General features: G+C 36.4%; 1 protein-coding gene across 1 annotated transcript in view; it reads left to right on the top strand.

Annotated features, from left to right (window-relative positions):
* PTPRQ (protein tyrosine phosphatase receptor type Q) overlaps window positions 1-18,290 on the top strand; it is a gene marked incomplete at its 5' end in the record, with an annotated part of 130,414 nt that overhangs the window by 40,484 nt on the left and 71,640 nt on the right. Inside the window, 9 exons of the mRNA XM_082063008.1 lie at window positions 1,140-1,350; window positions 3,131-3,283; window positions 3,390-3,569; window positions 4,401-4,508; window positions 6,974-7,255; window positions 10,412-10,594; window positions 11,279-11,380; window positions 13,746-13,866; window positions 17,642-17,802. Of these exons, the coding sequence (XP_081919134.1) occupies window positions 1,140-1,350; window positions 3,131-3,283; window positions 3,390-3,569; window positions 4,401-4,508; window positions 6,974-7,255; window positions 10,412-10,594; window positions 11,279-11,380; window positions 13,746-13,866; window positions 17,642-17,802 (1,501 nt within the window). The remainder of the gene's footprint in view (window positions 1-1,139; window positions 1,351-3,130; window positions 3,284-3,389; window positions 3,570-4,400; window positions 4,509-6,973; window positions 7,256-10,411; window positions 10,595-11,278; window positions 11,381-13,745; window positions 13,867-17,641; window positions 17,803-18,290) is intronic.

Below are 18,290 nucleotides of genomic sequence, written 5' to 3'. Positions count from 1 at the left end.
AGTAGCAATAAAAGGCTGTTATCTTAAGTGGAAAAGCCTCAGAAACAAAAAGTATTTCCACATTGATTACTATTTTGCTATAAAATGTTGGTGAAGATGAGGCATATGTAGCTGTTACCTGTTGGTACTTAGATGAGATTGATGCTCTGTCTCTGCCCATGGTTAATCCTCCTGAGTTACAGCAATCAAAAAGCTGCTTTGCCCTCTCTGCACCCAGAGTCTGTAGGGAGAGAGCTAATGTGCATTAGTTACATCACTGTAAAAGCATTTCTTTCTGGCGGTGAAGTGGGCCACATGTGCGAGTGGGGAGCGCTCTACAGATGACAGCAGAACAATTTAGAGACACTACAGTCCTGGATTCAGTCCCACATTCTGAAGGGGCATGATGATCTAGTGCTTGCACACCATTTTGTACCTGTGCGTGTCTCTCTTTTCTCTTCTGCTTTTGTTGTTCCCCTCTTTGTAGTTCTTGCTTCCCTTATATCTGCTGCCATCCCTTTCTGGCATTTGTCTTTTCCCCCCCTGTCCTATGGGACCCTATGGACCCCTCTGTATTACTTGTCTTCCTTTCACTCTCCCTTTTCACATATATACTCCCTTATTTCCACTTTATTTCATTAGCTTCTGTTTTCCTCCCTCTTCCCTTATTCCTTCTCAGCCATCTAGTCAACCTGTTACTACTTTTCTTCAGTAGGAGCATCTGAAGGCCTCTTGTTGTAAGTGTCTGCAACTCTGCTTCAGAACATGTTTAGTACAAACGGAATCTCCTAGGCTCAGACATGTGTCTATTCAATATAACCCTAAGGATAAAGCGTTAAAGGCCTTGTTCTAAAATTACCACTTTAATACGAAACCCGTATTTTAAGAATTTTTTTTTTCAAAAGCATGCGGCATTTATTTAAATAATAAAAATGAATAAAAGGTTGTAGGCTGCTGGCAGCTGAGATTTTTCATGAGAAATGTTGAATTTTTCCACATTAATTATTGTTGTAATGAAAGATCATGTTTCTATGCCAACATTTACATAGTGTGTGTGTATATATATGCACAAAGATACAAGCACTATTTATATATTATATACAAATTTAATTAAATAATTTAATGATGACAAGGTTTATTTTTATATTTCTATTTTTTAGTATTTCATTGATTCTTTGGAACCATATATGATAAGTGAAAACACCAAGCCTTCTCCCACCTGGAATTCAATAGAAACGACCAATGAATTATATGAAGGTTCAGCTGAAATGTTTTCCAGCATTCAGACCACTTCCCCAGTAATATTTACAAGTGTATCTGGTGATAATTTACCTGCTACAAATGGAGCTGCAGAATTACATTCTGCTTCGGGTAAGATACTTTAGGATATTTTTCTACCTGCTCCTTTGTTCTGAAGGACCCTCATCACTGTCCCAGATATGATCTTTAGCACATGGTTCAAGCAAATTATGAGTGGGTCATTTGCAGGAGTCGGATTTTTTTTACTACCAAATAACCTTCCGAAGCAAATGGGAATGCCACACAGGCAGGAACTAGCCCCTTGTCACCCAGCTGACCTTCTTCCTAGTGAAAGGAGCACCCGAAAGCCATCAGCCAAGCTGCATAGACAATCAGTTATTACAGTTGCCAAAGCAGGTGTGATTGTCAGGGATTAACATATCTCCAAGCCCTTCAGAGACCTTGATTTCTCTAAGCCTTTTGACTAATGGGTTTTCAAATGTCAGTGAAGGTAAATAGGTCAAAAAGTTACAACTTTGCTATATGGGTGACAAACAGGTGGAGATGACCCCATGACACGGTGGTGTCATTAGCGTGTACACTTGTTCTGTAGTATCAATGGGCCAGTGTTTCTTTACCAAGAATGGATATTTATAAGTCATTAAGCAGGCCTCAGCTGACAGGCAGGGACTTAAAATACCACTTTAAATTTTTACAGTGAGAGGGTCTTTTTGTAGGCAGAAAGTCATTTTTATCTTATGACTTCTTCTTTTAGTTAAGGTCACTGAATCTCTCCATATACATCAGTATCTAAGACCAGAATTTAATCCATTAGTTTAAACTAGGTAGATCTTTTCCATATTATATTAATCCCGAAGAATCTTTTTTGTCATGCAGAGAAACATGCGGTACTTTAAATGTGAGTCTTCTTTTTGCAGTCTCATTCAGCTTGAGGCATTGAGTTGCTAAAAGATGCCTGTGTTGCTGAAATATTGATTTCAGACAGCACCTGTTGTAATCTAGCACATGATTATCATTTTATAATAGTTATTACAGTAGCTAAAGTTGTTGACGGCCAAATTTTCAAGAGGACCCTCTGATTTTTACATGCCTCAATTTTAATGCTGTTCTTAGAAAACTCTGAGCCTGATACTCATTTATGTGAAGCACCCACACTTTTCCATGTCGCGGTGGCATAATGGCAGTGTTGTAACAGGTGATTTTGAATAGCACAGTTTGGGTTGCTGCTGACTTTGAACTTTATTGCAGATGCACCAGTGACTCTTTGTGGGTGTGGGTGTGTGTCTTCTTCATTCTGATGACCACAACTCTTCTGTTAAAAAACACCAGTGTGAAGGTATCCATGAGGGGAGCCAGTCAAATACAGTTATTATAGCACAGATCGGAGGGCAGGGAAGAAGGGAACTATCTTTCTCGAATCATTAAAAAAAAAATTAAAAACAAAACCAAAAACCACAGTAACCTAGGAGTCATGGTTCTCAAGTCACTGAGGAGACTATGCCATCTCCAAGCCTTTTCTGCCTTCCTAGGAAATTTCCTCAAATTTTTTTGGAGATAGCTGTCAGTATAAACCTCAGGTTTTTAGTTCTTACCCATTCATTTTTTCACCTAGGCCAATCTAACCATTATTCTTACCATCTAAATTCTATGCTTCTTACAAGACCTCTGGAAAGCAGAGAGGATTGTACACATGAAAGTGGACCTGTAATAGCCTCTCTTTGATTAAGAGGCTGTGTGTAAGCTTTGCTCTGTATTTTTGTAAATGCCATGAAAGTTAATTATTTTTCAGTAAAATAGTTCTAGGTCACTATGTCATCCTGAGTTTAGAATGCTGAAAAAAAAAAAGAAAGAGTTTATGAGTAAGTAAATATTTCTCTCCATTTAATCTCAGGTGATCAATATAGTGTTAACATTTTGGCTGAAGAACTGTCATATGTTGTAAAGGGCCTCGTACCTTTCACAGATTACACCATCAGTGTGTCTGCTTTCACTGCTGTTGGGGAAGGGTCACCATCAGTTCTCATGGTGAGGACACAAGAACAAGGTAAAGTGTTGTAACTCTGATGTAGGTTAACATACATGATTTCTTTCACTGAATGTTTTTTAATCACTTATTTGCTTATTGTTATGTTCTTCTGTTTTCATTTAAGTTCCAAGCTCAGTACAAAACATATCTTACAAGAATATTACCTCCTCTTCTATTTTGCTATATTGGGATCCTCCAGCAAATCCCAATGGGAAAATTATTCATTATACTGTTTATGCAATGGAACTGGATACAAAAAGAGCATTCCACATGGTAACTTCAAACAACAGCTTACTTATGACAGGTACAGTGTCATTTGATTAAAAAAAATATTGCAAATATATTATACAAAATTATTTTTTTCCAGCTTTATATACTCTAGCCATTTGCAAGGTAGGTGGACCAAATTGCCCCCGTTCACACACATCCACACACACACACACAACACAACTGCATGTGAAAACAAGGTTGGGTCACTACTACCAGATTTGTCTACTGTGAAGGGGTATGTAGGGAATGTGAAATGGGAGAAGAGGTCTAGGTAAGACAAGCACTCATTTGTGAAATATGCCAAGTAGTAATTTGTGAAATGTACTGGGTAGTAATTTGTGAAATTGATTTCTCCTTGAAATTTTTTCCTCAACCTCTTCCTTCCACATAGAAAAATGTTCCTAAATTGTCAGTTATTTTTAAGACTTGATTTTTTTTTCACAGTATTTGTCTGACATGAATAATAATTTTCTTCTTTTAAGGTGATAATTTTGATGGTAATTGAAGAAAATGCATTCCTTGTGAGGTTTCAGGCATTTATTTATGCTAATCGGAGTAATGCATATAGAATAAAAACACATATTTGGTTGTACACATACAGATCTTTTGGTTTGACAAATAAATTCTTAAAGCTATTTACAGGGTTGAAGCTGCTTCGCTTATTTCAAAATCTTTTGATTTGACTGAGTGCCTGTTGCCTCTTTGGTTCTCCCCAGATAAATGGTATTATACATATTCTTTTAGTTGACAAATGTGCATTAAAACCTCCACAAACAGTAACCATGTTTATAATTTTATAAGTAGCTATGAGGCAAAAATATGCTTAAGAAGTCACAGTCAAGATTTTTTTACTTAATCTTTTTAGGTTTAAAAAAGTACACGAATTATAAAATGAGAGTTGCAGCCTCTACAACAGTTGGAGAAAGTGCTTTATCTGAAGAAAATGATGTTTTCGTGAGAACCCCTGAAGATGGTAAATGCATTGTTTGCAATGACAATTTGATTTCTGAATTGAAGTTTGTGCTTCTTCAGAAGACTGGGCACATACATAGGGAGGGAAAGTGTACAAATAAAATCACTGTTGGAATTATTAATCTTCTATCAGTCAGTTACTGCATTCAGACTATTTTTAGGTAGGTGCTAGAAATAATGGAATAGTGGTGAAAGCTGCAGCATAACATACAATAAACTAATGTCTACTCCAACAGACAAATGGGGGGAAAGCTGCAGAGCTGAGGTTCCTTCACTGAAAATAGTGTGTTCCTAGACCCCATCTAAACCATAACTCATTATTTTTGGGATGCCAGCTTCTCTCTTTTTTTTTTTTTTTTTTTTTAAGGTTATTATGTAGAAATTAGGTTAGGATTTGAAGCATCTGGAAATGGCAGCTTTCAACAATTCAGAAGCCATATTGCTGTCTACAAGCAGAGCTACTGATAAAGTGAGGGTTTTTTTATACTGAATGATATTATATGGAGTTGTTTTTATACAGGTTTGGGGCTTTATTTGTGTTAAGACTGATCAATAGTTTTAACGTTGGGTATATTACTACTTTACGAAGACTTCTGGATCTCCAGAAGATGTATCTCTTCTGGAGATGCAGTCTTCACCCATGAAGGTAAAGGGGCAGTACTGGAATTTGATTTGAAGAGAATCATTAGTATCAAACCTTAATCTTTTCTCATTTATATCAGCCTTTTATTTTTACTAGTTTCAGAAAGCTATTTGCAGTTTTTACCAAAGTAATAAAGAAGGTAATTGACCAGTTGTCATTTATCTCATTGCCAAATATGTTACAACACAGGAAGAATAATTATGTGGGAATAAAGGAGAGCAAAATATTACAGGATTAAAAATCGTGGTGATCTATGAAGTTTAGATTATTTGAATAATGAACCAAAATATCAAATTAAACAGTGAAACTAAAAGGGCTTGTAATTTTTTTTTCAAATTGTGGGCTTTCTGTGCTGTTAGTTTTTTTCACAAAGGAAAGGCATATCACTACTAAAGAAAATTACCTACCTAAATATCTTTTTCTCTGAAAGTTTAAACAATTCCCTGCCTCTAAGCATGACAGAAGTTTGTTCAGAGTGGAGTTTCAGGCCAACAGTTTGTCCATTGGTAAGAGATGCCCACAAACCAGATGAAACTATTGATAAAGCCACCAATAATTCCAACCTTTCTACAGGGCTGTGTGCAGTTAGTCTTGTCTTGTTGTTCTTCGATTTCCCTGAGGTAATTCACGCTGAGATTCATTCTCCTAACTTTAGCCAATCTGTGAGTGAAAACTCATTTGACTCCTGCTTAGTTGAAAAGAGAGAGACCTCCAAATAAAAGATTCACTACGTCTGTCTTAGATAACTTATGTTAGGATGGAAGATACTAGGCTGTGTCATTCAAATGTTGTTCCATGCCAGATACATTGCGAAATGCCTTTCAATTGAAAACTAAGCTTCTTCACATGGGAAATATCCATGAGGACAGTCCTGCCATCCAGAGTAGTGACCTGTTGCAGTTAACACTTTTAATTCATGGGATCAGAAATCAGGAATGGTTTGTAAGACCTGTAGGCCAAAAAAAATCAAGATAAATTCTGAAATTTCTGTATATAGGGATTTGTACACAAACTGAATTGCATAATCCTGAGTTCTTATTGCATTATTTTAAAATTTTATAGGCAGGTTATTTCAGGTGTGAAGTGATGAAACCTTCAGAGGAATTAAGGTTGACATTCAGAGCTGAGTTTGTTCATAAGCGCAGCCCACTCACTCCTTCAACACTTTCACGTGTTATTAGCTCACTGGAGTCACATGAAATCATATGTTGCCAGTAGATTTAACCAACATGCTACCCTAGAGCTGGGCTTGTTTTTTGCATGACCTTCACACCAGTGTATGCAAGATTTATACTTTTTATGGTCATCAGTTAGCAGCTGTATTAGTAAACTAGAGGGAATTTAGTTACAGTGTGTACAGTCCATTTCTTTGTTTAATGGTTGGCTGAGTAAAATAAAAGGGTAGTTATTTAAGAAGAAGGCAGTAAGACAGCATTCAGACAAAGAACTTGAATTTGAGGGAGCCAGTGATAGGATTTGAAGGATCAGGCTGCATGAGAGCAGAAGACGGAAGAGATTTTTTTCTTAATAGATGCAGTTTCAGACAGATTTATAAGCAGATGAGAAAATAAACTCCAGGAAAGCTAAACTCTCTGGGAAGCAAAAATATACCTAGATTTGTTAGTGAAAGAGACGAAATACAGAAACTGAGATTAAAAAATGGTAAAGCTTTGAAAAGGAGAGCGAATGAGTGTGGCCCTTGTGGTACAGTTAGCTATGCATATCTAAATGTTAGGATCCAATAGGTTTATGAGATCAGTCTTATATTCACTTAACTGAAAGTTTATGAAGTTGTTTTTTTCTCTTTGATTTCTGTGTTGCAGAACCAGACTCCCCACCCCAAAACGTAGAATTAATAAATGTAACTGCAACGGAAATAAACCTGAGATGGTTACCACCTGAGCAGCCTAATGGTCTCATAACTCACTATGAAGTTCTGTTCAGTGATTTCAATGATTTATTTATCAAAAATGCCTCATCTACAAGTATATCACTAGGTGAAATGAAGCCATATACTCTCTACAACATCTCTGTAAGGGCATTCACCAGGCTTGGCCACGGGAATCAATCTTCTTTCCCACTTCTGGTGAGAACTTCTGAAACTGGTGAGTATAAAAATGTAAATTTTCCACGATCAGCTGCTTTATGGTGACATTTGATGCTCAGAAGATCAGTTCAATTAATTTACAAAGCAAACACATACTTTTAAAAGCAGTAAGTTTGAACCCTGTTTTCTTTTTTTTATCTAGAAAACGAAAGTAAGGAAATAGTGAGAAAAATTAAGAAGTGAAGAAAACAGGGGGAAGTTGTACGCTTGATGGACTTCATTATTTTACTGTTTGTCCTTGCAGATTCCTGGTGTCTTGCAGGAAAATATTTCTTTTTTAGGAGAGGAAGGGTTTCAAAAATTGAGTTTGACTTTAAATTCACATTATGAACTGAAATTTGGTAAGAATTCAATCCTAAAGGTGAAAAAAAACCCCACAGAATTCACAGATAAGGGGCTATTTTGTAGCACGAAATGTTGTTTATGTTACTACAAGTATTTTGGAGAAGGTACAGATAAAAAAGTTACAGTAGGTGAAGGTTTTCCAAGAAAGGAAAGTAAATTTAGAAGTGAGGACTGGGAAGGATGAACATTAAAGATGTGTAACGAGGCAGAGGAAGAGAATTGAAATAAATAAGTAGCTGTAAAGTAGGACAGTGTAGGAAAACAGATATAAAATATAGGTAGAAAGTCATTAAATTTACAGCGAAGCTAAACAGGAGAGGTATTGGAGAAAAAGTGAGGATAATAGTTTACATAGAGGAATAGATGTTTGGGTTGTGCTGTAGACTCAGGAGTGAAAGGTGACTGGGGACACAGACATGAAGATTTGTTTCCTTTAGGACTCGGCCACATGCAGGTAGCACTGGTTAGATGATCATCTGTTTTGGGGTGCTTTTTGCCATCTTCACTAATTTCCTACCTCAGACAACTGCCCACTTTATCTATACCTAGAGCTAGCCCTAGAGCTAAGCATGCTCTGTTTATCACCTTTTTCTCAGTAAGGAAGGGATTGCACATACTGATGTCTCTCAGAAGGGCCAGGGAGATGCTCTGACTCCTTGACTGTAAAGACACAGTGGAATCACTATGAGCTCCTTCTCCTTCTTGTTTCTGAAACAAACTTTGATTTTTCCTGTGTGAAGTAGTTGTGGTCTAGGCCTGCCTAACAAGTCAGGCTCAAAGGGATGGGGACACAATTTTTAGATTGCATGAAACAGTAGTCATAATAGAAACACCAAGCTAGCTCTGCCAAGACATCGTGCTACTTTTGAGGTTTTTTTATCAGGTATCATAGGTATTTTTTTATCAGGTATCATAGGTATGTATGCACCTGCCTAACTGATACAATATCTTTAGATATAACCTTTATTATTGCTCTCTCTAGCTTAGACATCCGTATTTTGTCTAAGTTGTATTTTAAGGCAGTTAGTTCTTCCTCAGTGCCTAACTCTGCTGATACTCAGAACAAAAATTTGAATTCCAGTGGCCTGTGACAGAGTTGTGAAACTGCAAAAACATCTTCTGAGATGACAAGAATAAAAATAAGGCAGGATCTGGAGGACAGAGCATTTTGAGTGTAACACAACTAACTAACTAACAGGCTAACATGTTTGAACAGCTCTTGGGAGTTCTCTGTTCTACCATGGAATTAGGAAGAATCGTGGACTGTTTTCACTGCATTCCATGGCATTTATTCCCTTTCTGGATATTGCTTAAGCAGAAATTGTTTATACTTTTGAATGTGGAGTTTCGTCACATCAGTACATTTATAAGAATGTTTAGGGCATCCTAAAGCATACCCGTGCATTACTTGACCTTTTGGGTAAATTGTGCTGTCATTGTATGATTGATTTTCTGGAATAAGATATATTATGCTATCAGACCAGTTTCAGATACTGGAAAACATACTTTTGTATTTGTTTGGGGACAGACAGACCCATGTACACAAAAACAATCGTCATGACTCAGCAAGGGCCAGCTGCCAAGAGCCAAGGAGGTCCCTGGGTCAGTGAGGCAGGGGCCTCGCTTGCCAGAACTTGTCCCACCAACCCCCAGTGAAGGGAGCAGGGCAGGTCTGGGGGTGGCAGCCAGGGGCAGCCCTGAGTCCAGATAGACAGACACTCCATGGTGATGAGACAGGTCTGAGATGGAACCAGAAAAGCGAGTTAGGAGGTTCAGTGACACCAGCCAAGTCAGACACAGCCAGATGGGCAGGTCTGTAGTGATGGGACCAAGCTGAGGTCAGGCTGCCACATCAGGCTGCAAGTCGGGGGGTAGATCATAAAATCATAGAATAGTTTGGGTTGGAAAGGGATCTTCAAAGTTGACCTAGTCCACCCCCCCTGCAATGCGCAGGGACATCTTCATTTAGATCAGGTTGCTCAGAGCCTCGTCCAGCCTGGTGTTGAATGTTTCCAGGGATGGGGCATCTACCACCTCTGTAGGCAACCTGTACCAGTTAGATCAGTGGGTCCATGGACAAAGCAAGGCCATGGCAGAAATGCAGGAGGAAATGTAGCTCATAGAGGGACAAACCACGAGACCTCCACCTGAAAGCAGCTCCCAGAGGCCAGCAGACAACTCTGGCTGCAGCCTCACTGCAGCGTTACCTGGGATCGTGTCACCAGCAAGGAGGGGACAGCCTCCTGCTGCGCTATTGCTGAGTTGGCCCTGAGCCCCAGCATCTGAACCTGCAGAAGGGTGGAGGATGCTCTCAGGGCCTTTACAGCAATGTGTTAGTCTCTCTTTGTTATTCCATACAAGTTTTCATATAGTTTGTATAGAGCACCCAAGGAAAAGGGAGAATATGTGGTTGCTGATACAAAGTGTAAGTTATGGCAGGACAACATGGAAAATCTCCTAACGATAGCTAACTTGGAGGATTGCAGTGGTAGTTATGAGGTGTTAGAAGGAACGTTTAGTATCATGCTCCAGATTTCTTTAACTGACATGTTAAGGTGATTTCCATGGGTTTTTTTTTTGTTTGGTTGGTTGGGTTTTTTTTAAGAGTGACCCATATCTTGTTACAGTGTCTGTCTGTCCTGTGGTTTTCATTTTCCATTTCAGCCTCTTTTAAAATGTATTTTGTACAAAAATTGGGATAAAAATAACAGTGTTTACAGTGCGTTTCATTTAAGCCACTTTAAGAAAATGCATAACAAATCAATGAACCTGACTGGAATCTTCTCTAAGTCTAAATTTTGTCTTCTAGTTCCTGATTCTGCACCAGAAAATATAACTTATAGGAACATCTCATCCATGGAAATTGAATTATCTTTTTTACCGCCATCCATCCCCAATGGAATCATACAGACCTACACAGTATATCTCAAGAGGACTAATGGAACTGAGCAAAGAGTCATAAACACTACTCTTCTGACACTACGTATTACAGGCCAGTATATGATGATCTGAAACTTATGGGAACTGTAAATTTTTCTGAGAAGGGACCAGCAGACTGATGTAGATTAATTAGTTCATTGGTTGCACACGATCCTTCTTGTCCTTACATAAAGTTATATGCTACCTGTCCTGATAAGTAACCTGTTGTGTCTTGCAGTAATGTGATGAAATGGGCTACAATCATTATAGATATACATCTCATATTTTAGATGGAACTTCAATAGATTTCTTTGCAAATCTATCATCATAACAAAGTAAACACTGAAGTCACCTATATACCTCTCTGATCTTAGTCTGAATAACAATAAATACTTCCCTTTCTACTCACCTTTCCATCTTTTTCTGTGTTCTGCCAGTATTAACAGAGGCATGACACAGCAGTTAATGCTGGGAGGTCAGTGCCTTAACCAGTGAACTTTCAGAATATAGCCATGGACAAACTGTAAGACATTCTAGGAACATGAAATACGTACCGGTAATTGAGGCTTTGCCCCTTCTTTTGTTCATGAAGAATATTTTGTGTTCAAGTTTTCCTAATGCATACTTACATCTCAAAAGACACAGATCAGTTTAAGTGATGGGCCTGTTCAGCACTTCAAGACTACTTATAGTCCATTAAAAAAACTAATTTAGCCCAGTGAATGGCTGGTTTGCTGAATTCTTCTTCTTTATTTAGATTTAAAGAAGTATACAGAATATACTGTAGAAGTCTCTGCCAGTACCACAATGGGGGAGGGCCTTCTTAGTGCACCTCTGCATATACTGACTGATGAAGATGGTAAGTCAAAAGAGCAGTTGCAATGTGTCTGCCTGTAGTCTTAAACTAATCTTACACTTCATGTCTGATATGTGTAGATGCTATATACTTTTTTTGCATTTATGTCTCTGTATTGATATCTATATCTATCTACACACAAACGTACATACCTATCTGTTATTTAATGTATTTATCAGTACAAGCTATGTGAAATGGCACAATAGCTCTGCATGGGCATTTGGTCTTACCAATATCTTATGAATTTGAAGAATCTTAATTTACTAATATTATTTAATCTAACACACCACATGGTAAAATTAAATGTTGTGTCTGGTTCTGCAGGAATGTAAGAGCTGGAAAAAGGAAAAAACACCAAAAGATAGTTTGAATGGTCTAGGAACATATCTGATTCTTTTATTTGGGGACTTTTTGATTCTTCTAAACAGATGCATGTACAGATTCACATGTATAGATTTAAATTTATTAATATTATAAAAATGCTCCGTCCATCATCTGTAATAGTGGACTTCCAAATTGAGCAGAGGAGTGTTCTGCCATGCAGGCTGAAGGTAGAACACAGCCATTGCATCCTCTGCTCATTAGTACAGTAGGTCACAACTCAGCAGAGGAACCTTAAAATATTTGTACCCAATTTAGTTGTAGGAAGTTATCATTGGTCCCCTCTATAGTTTCTGGAGGGGGAATCCAGAAAAAACTCAAACCAAAATCTTAACTTAGGTGATGTGAATCACATTTTGGAGGAACCTGTGTCTGTCCCTCTACCTTGCTTGGGGAGTAAGTCTCTGGGAAGCTGGACTAAAGCGGCATTGGCATAAACTTCCCACCAGACATTCCCACATTAAATATCTTTTTATGCCTTAGGGGGCACCGACTTGCCTAAGATCCAGCTTTTAATTATAATGGATCTTTGCAAATCTCCAAGATCTTGATGGACCTACATTCACACTGTCAGTAATAAACATTTTCTTGAGAGTAATATTGCCAGAGAACTGGGAACAGTTAATTTGGATAAATCTGTCTTTTGCACAGAGTATTTTTATTTAGAGCAATGTAGACTCTGTTCTTCGGCAAAAAATAACCTCTGAATAAGAACTGTAGAATGAACTAGACATGCCAAAAAGACATGACACTCACAGTATGACAGATCTTTCATTATATAGCCACTGATGATAATAGAACAAGTAAAACACTAAATACAGCTGTCACCCTTTTTCGCTAGTAAGTACAGACATTCACTGAATTTGGTGAACCTTTGCTCATGAAAAATATTTTGTTTTTTAAATTTAGATATTTCTAAAACCGTTCTGCCAGCTTTTGAGATAGTGAAAGGATGAACAACAACTGAAAACCAGCAATATTTATAATACACCACATGTTCTTTATTCACAGGAACACAGTGTTCCAAGGTTCAGACCAAATGTTTCATAGATTTCCTAATAGCTATGCTCATATTCTCAATTTTCATGCATGACTACAGCTATGACCTGAATTTTTAGTGCATGATGCTCTTTGGTTTAATTTGAGAAAAACAAAACTAGCTCTACATTACTTCATAGTGATGCATATATCCATGAATCAAGATGAAGAAAAATATTTGCTTCTCAATAACATACTAATACAAAGCAGTGTCATTTATGCATACTTGGGTATATTTTTCCTCAGCAATACTTATGTAAACTTTAGAATGAAATCAAATGTGGTCTAACATTTTCATTTACTTATGTTGTTTCCCTACAGAGTTGGGATATGGTGTCATCTATAGTTCATCTTCAAATGAATTTTAAGGGTCTCAGTCAATGCCTATCTTTATATTTTCCCTTGTGACATATTAAATGAATGAATGTGGTCCTTATTTGATGGAGTGAATAGATTTTACCGCTGCCTAGTATCCCACATTTTTATCATCTCTCAATGCCATGCTCATCCATTTTTCCACCTTTTGGTGCTTTGTATAATTCTTTACAGCACCTCTTTTTCCTCAGGGGAACTACTTTGCTATATTTTACATGTGTTCATACCTATAAAGCTCTCTCTTTTATTAGAAGGGTAAAAAAAATTGCAGCAATGTACTTGGACAGTAGGTGAATCACTGTGACCTACCCATTGCTCTGTTTTCTCATGAAGTACTTTTTCCATTGAATCACAGAAACAGATGTTCTAACACCACCATGAAAAATCTTCTTTTATCATCTGTCAGAAAAAGGAAAAGAAGCTGCACCTTAACATTAGTTGATGGATACTCTACCGGTGTAGTACAAAGTTCACTTTCCATCACAAATAATTAAAAACCTATTTAAGGACGCTGCGTATCCCATCGATCTTAGCTGTTTAACAAGATGTTGTGTCCTGTTCTCTCATTTTGTAGCTCCAAGTTCTCCTCCAGAATCCCTCTCTGTAAAACAGTTGTCGGGTGTCACTGTGAAGTTGTCATGGAAACCTCCACTGGAGCCAAATGGAATTATCCTCTATTACACAGTTTACGTCTGGTAAGATTTTCTGGAAGTAGTTCTGAGGATAAATATTAATCTGTAACCTATCAGGAATGTTAGATTTTTCTTACGCAATGTGTTGATTACACATTTTTGGAGAATATTCATCCAAGACTTAGAATACTAGCCTTTTGTATATACAAATTCAGATACAATGTAGCAGCTGAAAATTGGGGTATTAAATATTTTGTAAGCATTTTCAACATTTTTCTAAAGGCTATGTTATGGTAAATGAATTCCAATTTAAATTAGAGCATGGTGGCTATTTTCATTATATTCTGATTAGGCCAATTGTAAGGCAGCGCACAAGCCTATGTTAAATTATCAAGGAGATTTGAAATAGGCTTAAAATAGAGAAATATTGTTTCCTTTTTGTAGAAAGTACATAAGAGCAATGTTAAAAGTCTTTATATGTGTTATTAGTTATGTGTATTATTATATTTTATATTTATTGTTATATATTCATAGCAAAAAAGGTATTTTTTAACAGATTTTTCATTTACTGTGTTTTTTTTTCCTATCTGTCCTTTCTTTTTTTTTTTCTTTTTTTTTTTTTTTTTCTTTTTTTTTTGGGGGGTCATCCCTCCTGGAATCTTTTTTTCACCTTTAAAACCTTTAAAAAAGAATTTTGCCACTTTAAAACTTGCAGCTTCTGTCCTATTCTCTGCATAGCATAGTCTGGTGTAGTGATGTGGCATCTCTTCAAAGATCTGTGTATGATTTCTGCTGGAAGTGAAAAGATTTTGTTATTGATCACTTTCAATACGTTGCATTTATGCTGTACCATTTTATTGTCACTACTAAAGTGCAGGAAGCAAATGCTAACATGCACCTTATGAGATGTGAACCAGATGTGCAAATCAGCAATAGTTACAAACACACAACTATTGAGCTTATGTTTGTTATTTTAATGTTACTTGACAGTTTTGGGGTAGGGTTTGGCCTCAGTTCCTAATGAATTCTTTTAAATCATAGCTTCTAGTTAAGTTGGTGATAAGGTGAGCAGGAATGAGCTCTTATTTCCAAAAAAGTTAAAGTTGGTTTGCCTTGTCTTGTTAATTCTACTGTATCGGCAAGGTTTGGTGTTCTTTTACCACAGACATACACACATACAAGAAAAAAAAGGAAAAAAGGAAATAAAAGACTATAGCTAGCAAAAAGTACAACTTTTCATCCTTATATTGCCTTAAAGCTTATTGCATTTGTTATTATGACAAATGAGTTAGTAAGAATTATTTTTTAAAAACTGTTAATTGATCCATCTTTCTAAATACTTGAATTAAGCAGCCACATAACTTTTTGCAGTAAGCCTTGTACTTTTTCCTTCCATATCCTCCCTGCACTGTCTCATCTGTCCTTACTGTGCCATATCTAAAATTAGAGAGGCATTAGGTATCATCTTGAGGCAAGGACATTGGAGAATAACTCCTGTTGCCTTCAAAGGGGCCACAACTTCACTCCTTCCTTTGAGGTTTCTTGGGGCAGGGGAGAGAAAGGAGGAAGAAGGGGAATTGTAATTATTTAATAGAACTGTCTATACAATTTAATAAAATGCATTTCAGGATGAAATTTGACAAGGCAAACTGCTGTGCCATAGTTGCTGCTTTTGGGAGGCATTCAATATATTTTGGGAAGATTGTTAATCCCAGGGCTACTCAATAAAGCAGAAAGAGGAAGGTTAATACAGATATTAAATAAAAGTTCCTTCTCTTACATATATTGCAACAGTTATAGAGAATTCGGTAAACTTTCTTTAGTGGTTTGGAAACAAGAATCCACAACTACTAGAACATAACGGATAATATGTGTAATGTTTCCATTATTGTTATCTGTCATGGAGTTTGTCACAGGACAAGGTGGTTTTGGGTGTTAGCAGGTAGCAAAGCAACTTTTTGCATGCCTTGAGTCTACAAACTCATAGTCCCCAAGTCTGCAATTCTAGAGTATTGCAGGCATGTTAGCAAAATTGCTGAACTCATATATAGCTACTGTCTTTTGGTGTTATCCTCTTCAGCAAATTTTTGTGAGATAATTACTGAATAGATCTACTTTGAGGTACAGATTTTTAAGAAAATATGGTACCTGCCTTTGTCAAGTAGAAGTATGCAATTTCTTAGAAACTCTCTTGTCTGGGTTTCTGCAGGGTCTAATTTAAAATTCAATGTTGTTATTCTTCATTAAAATTCCTTGGCTTAGCTTATTCTGCTAGGCACTTTCTTTCTCATTATCTGTGAAGACTTGCACTCACTTTGATCAGTGTTTTCTTATTATTTTGACGACAATCTCAATTGTTCCTAAACAGAAAATCAACTCTTTTTGAAACAGCTCAAGCTTTTCTTCTTCTTCTTAACTATGACTGATTGTGGAAACATTTTTTGGCAAATAAGGTATTATAAGAATGCAATTACTCAGACTAGAAGTGTTTGCAGCACTAAGCTGTGAATTTTTTTCTTTAATTATAATGCACTATGTTTTTCCATACTAAGAATATATTGGGCAAAGATCCAAGAAAAGATGTCTTGTCTTTGTGTAGAATTTGATAACTGCAGCTGCAGCCCTTTGTATCTCTTTATTGACTATTTGAGATGTCAGAAGTTTGGGAAAAATGTAAATATTAAATTTATCTGTTACCAAGAGTGTTTCCCATGTCAAGAGACATTCCACTCAAAATCTGAAAGGGAAAGGGAAAATTTAGTTTTTTTCATTCTCATAAATTTTCTCATTTCAGTTGTTTGTTAATGTAACTTTATTTCAAGACTATCAGCTGGTGATCTTTGCTAATGGGACATTCAATCATTTACCAAAGGATGCAAATCAAACCATCTAATAGTTTTGAATCAGCCTTTCCCTTTTTTTTTTTTTTTTTTTTTTTTGTAGAATTAGAACTCATTCACTTGTTTGTGAAGAGCTCTACAGTGACTCCTGGAGCAAGATATTTGGTTTTACTTGTCAAATTATCATCCCTGTATGAAATCCCTTTAAAGACACAGGGCACTCACTCATACAGAAATCTTTGCAGGACTGGAATATTAGCTAGCTTTTTTTCCTGCTATTTTTTTTCATAAAAGATTAGATTAATTTAATGAGTAATAGCAGACTTTTTGAATTCAATATAGTTATTTCTGTATCTTATTTTACTTTCTGATAATCATTTCATACCTATGCTAATACCAGCGTTTTATTAATGTTACATCTTACAGTCTTTCTAGGCGGGTTCTGACCTGACTAGAATTCCATTCTGATCCCCTGCTACATTCCACCAGAATTAACTCAGCACCAGCTAATTCCTGTTCCATATCATCTTCTATTATTCCATTTATAACTTCAGCCTTCTGACCAATTTCACAGAGTCACAGTAGGGCATGCTCTCTGCTATAATCTTTTTATATTTCGCTATTCCTGTCCAGCGAGACAGTTTAGTTATGCCCTACTGTGTCCTTCCCAAGGGTAACACGTAACTATTTGATAGCAGTTACTAGATGGACATGCTCCTCCTTGATACTCCACATAATCATTGTCTTTGCCAATTAACTTACAATTATTTTTGTGGGGGTTTTTCTTCTTTAAGCAAAATTAAGAGCCCTATGGGGATGCAACAGTTCAAATGTGAGCTTTTCAACATAAAAGACAAAAGTTTTCCCAGTCTTTTTTTAAAGCCTGAAATATTTGCATTTACTACAATATTGCATTTGTCAATTTTATATTGTATGCCACAGTTATGTACGTACAGAAATGGTGTGTATACATGATTAATAGAATACTTTTTCATTAGGAACAAAATGTCAAAAAGAAGTGCTAATGTAACAGAAACATCACTGGAGTTCACAGACTTGGAAAATAACTCTGAGTATAGTGCTTACCTAACAGCAAGTACAAGATTTGGAGATGGCAACATAAAAAGTGATACTATAACATTCAGAACTTCTGAAGGGGGTAAGCTTGTGTATAATATGAATCTTTAATTTCATTAAACCTTAATTTCTATCAGCCTTATTTAAGTTAATAAAGCTACTGAAGTAGAAGTGGCAAGAAGTGCCATTTTTGTGATCAAGAAGAGACATTCTACCTGTCTGTGTGTGTCTCTGTGTGTACATGTATCCACGGCTCTGTAAAGCTATGATGGGTATTTCTGTTAATTTACTGAGCAAAATTTTGTATTTCCCTTCAAGACAGGTAAGACTAAAAATATATTATAAAATTAATTTATTTCAAAATTTAAAATTAAATTATTTTAACAGTTCTTTCCTTTATCTTCTGTGACACAACTTCTGACAGGAAAAATACTCTTTAGAGTCTCACAAGTCTGAAATTATTTTAATTGAAATTTAAATCTGTAAGTGTATACTGATTTTTTTTTATTTATTCTATTTTAATTATTTTATAATTCCAACATGGCAGATGACTTTTATAAATGGTCATAC

Source organism: Streptopelia decaocto (assembly GCF_964273445.1).
Source record: "Streptopelia decaocto genome assembly, chromosome: 1".
Lineage (NCBI taxonomy): Eukaryota > Metazoa > Chordata > Aves > Columbiformes > Columbidae > Streptopelia > Streptopelia decaocto.
Note: the sequence above shows the minus strand (reverse complement) of the source record. Positions and strands in the feature narration are given on the sequence as shown.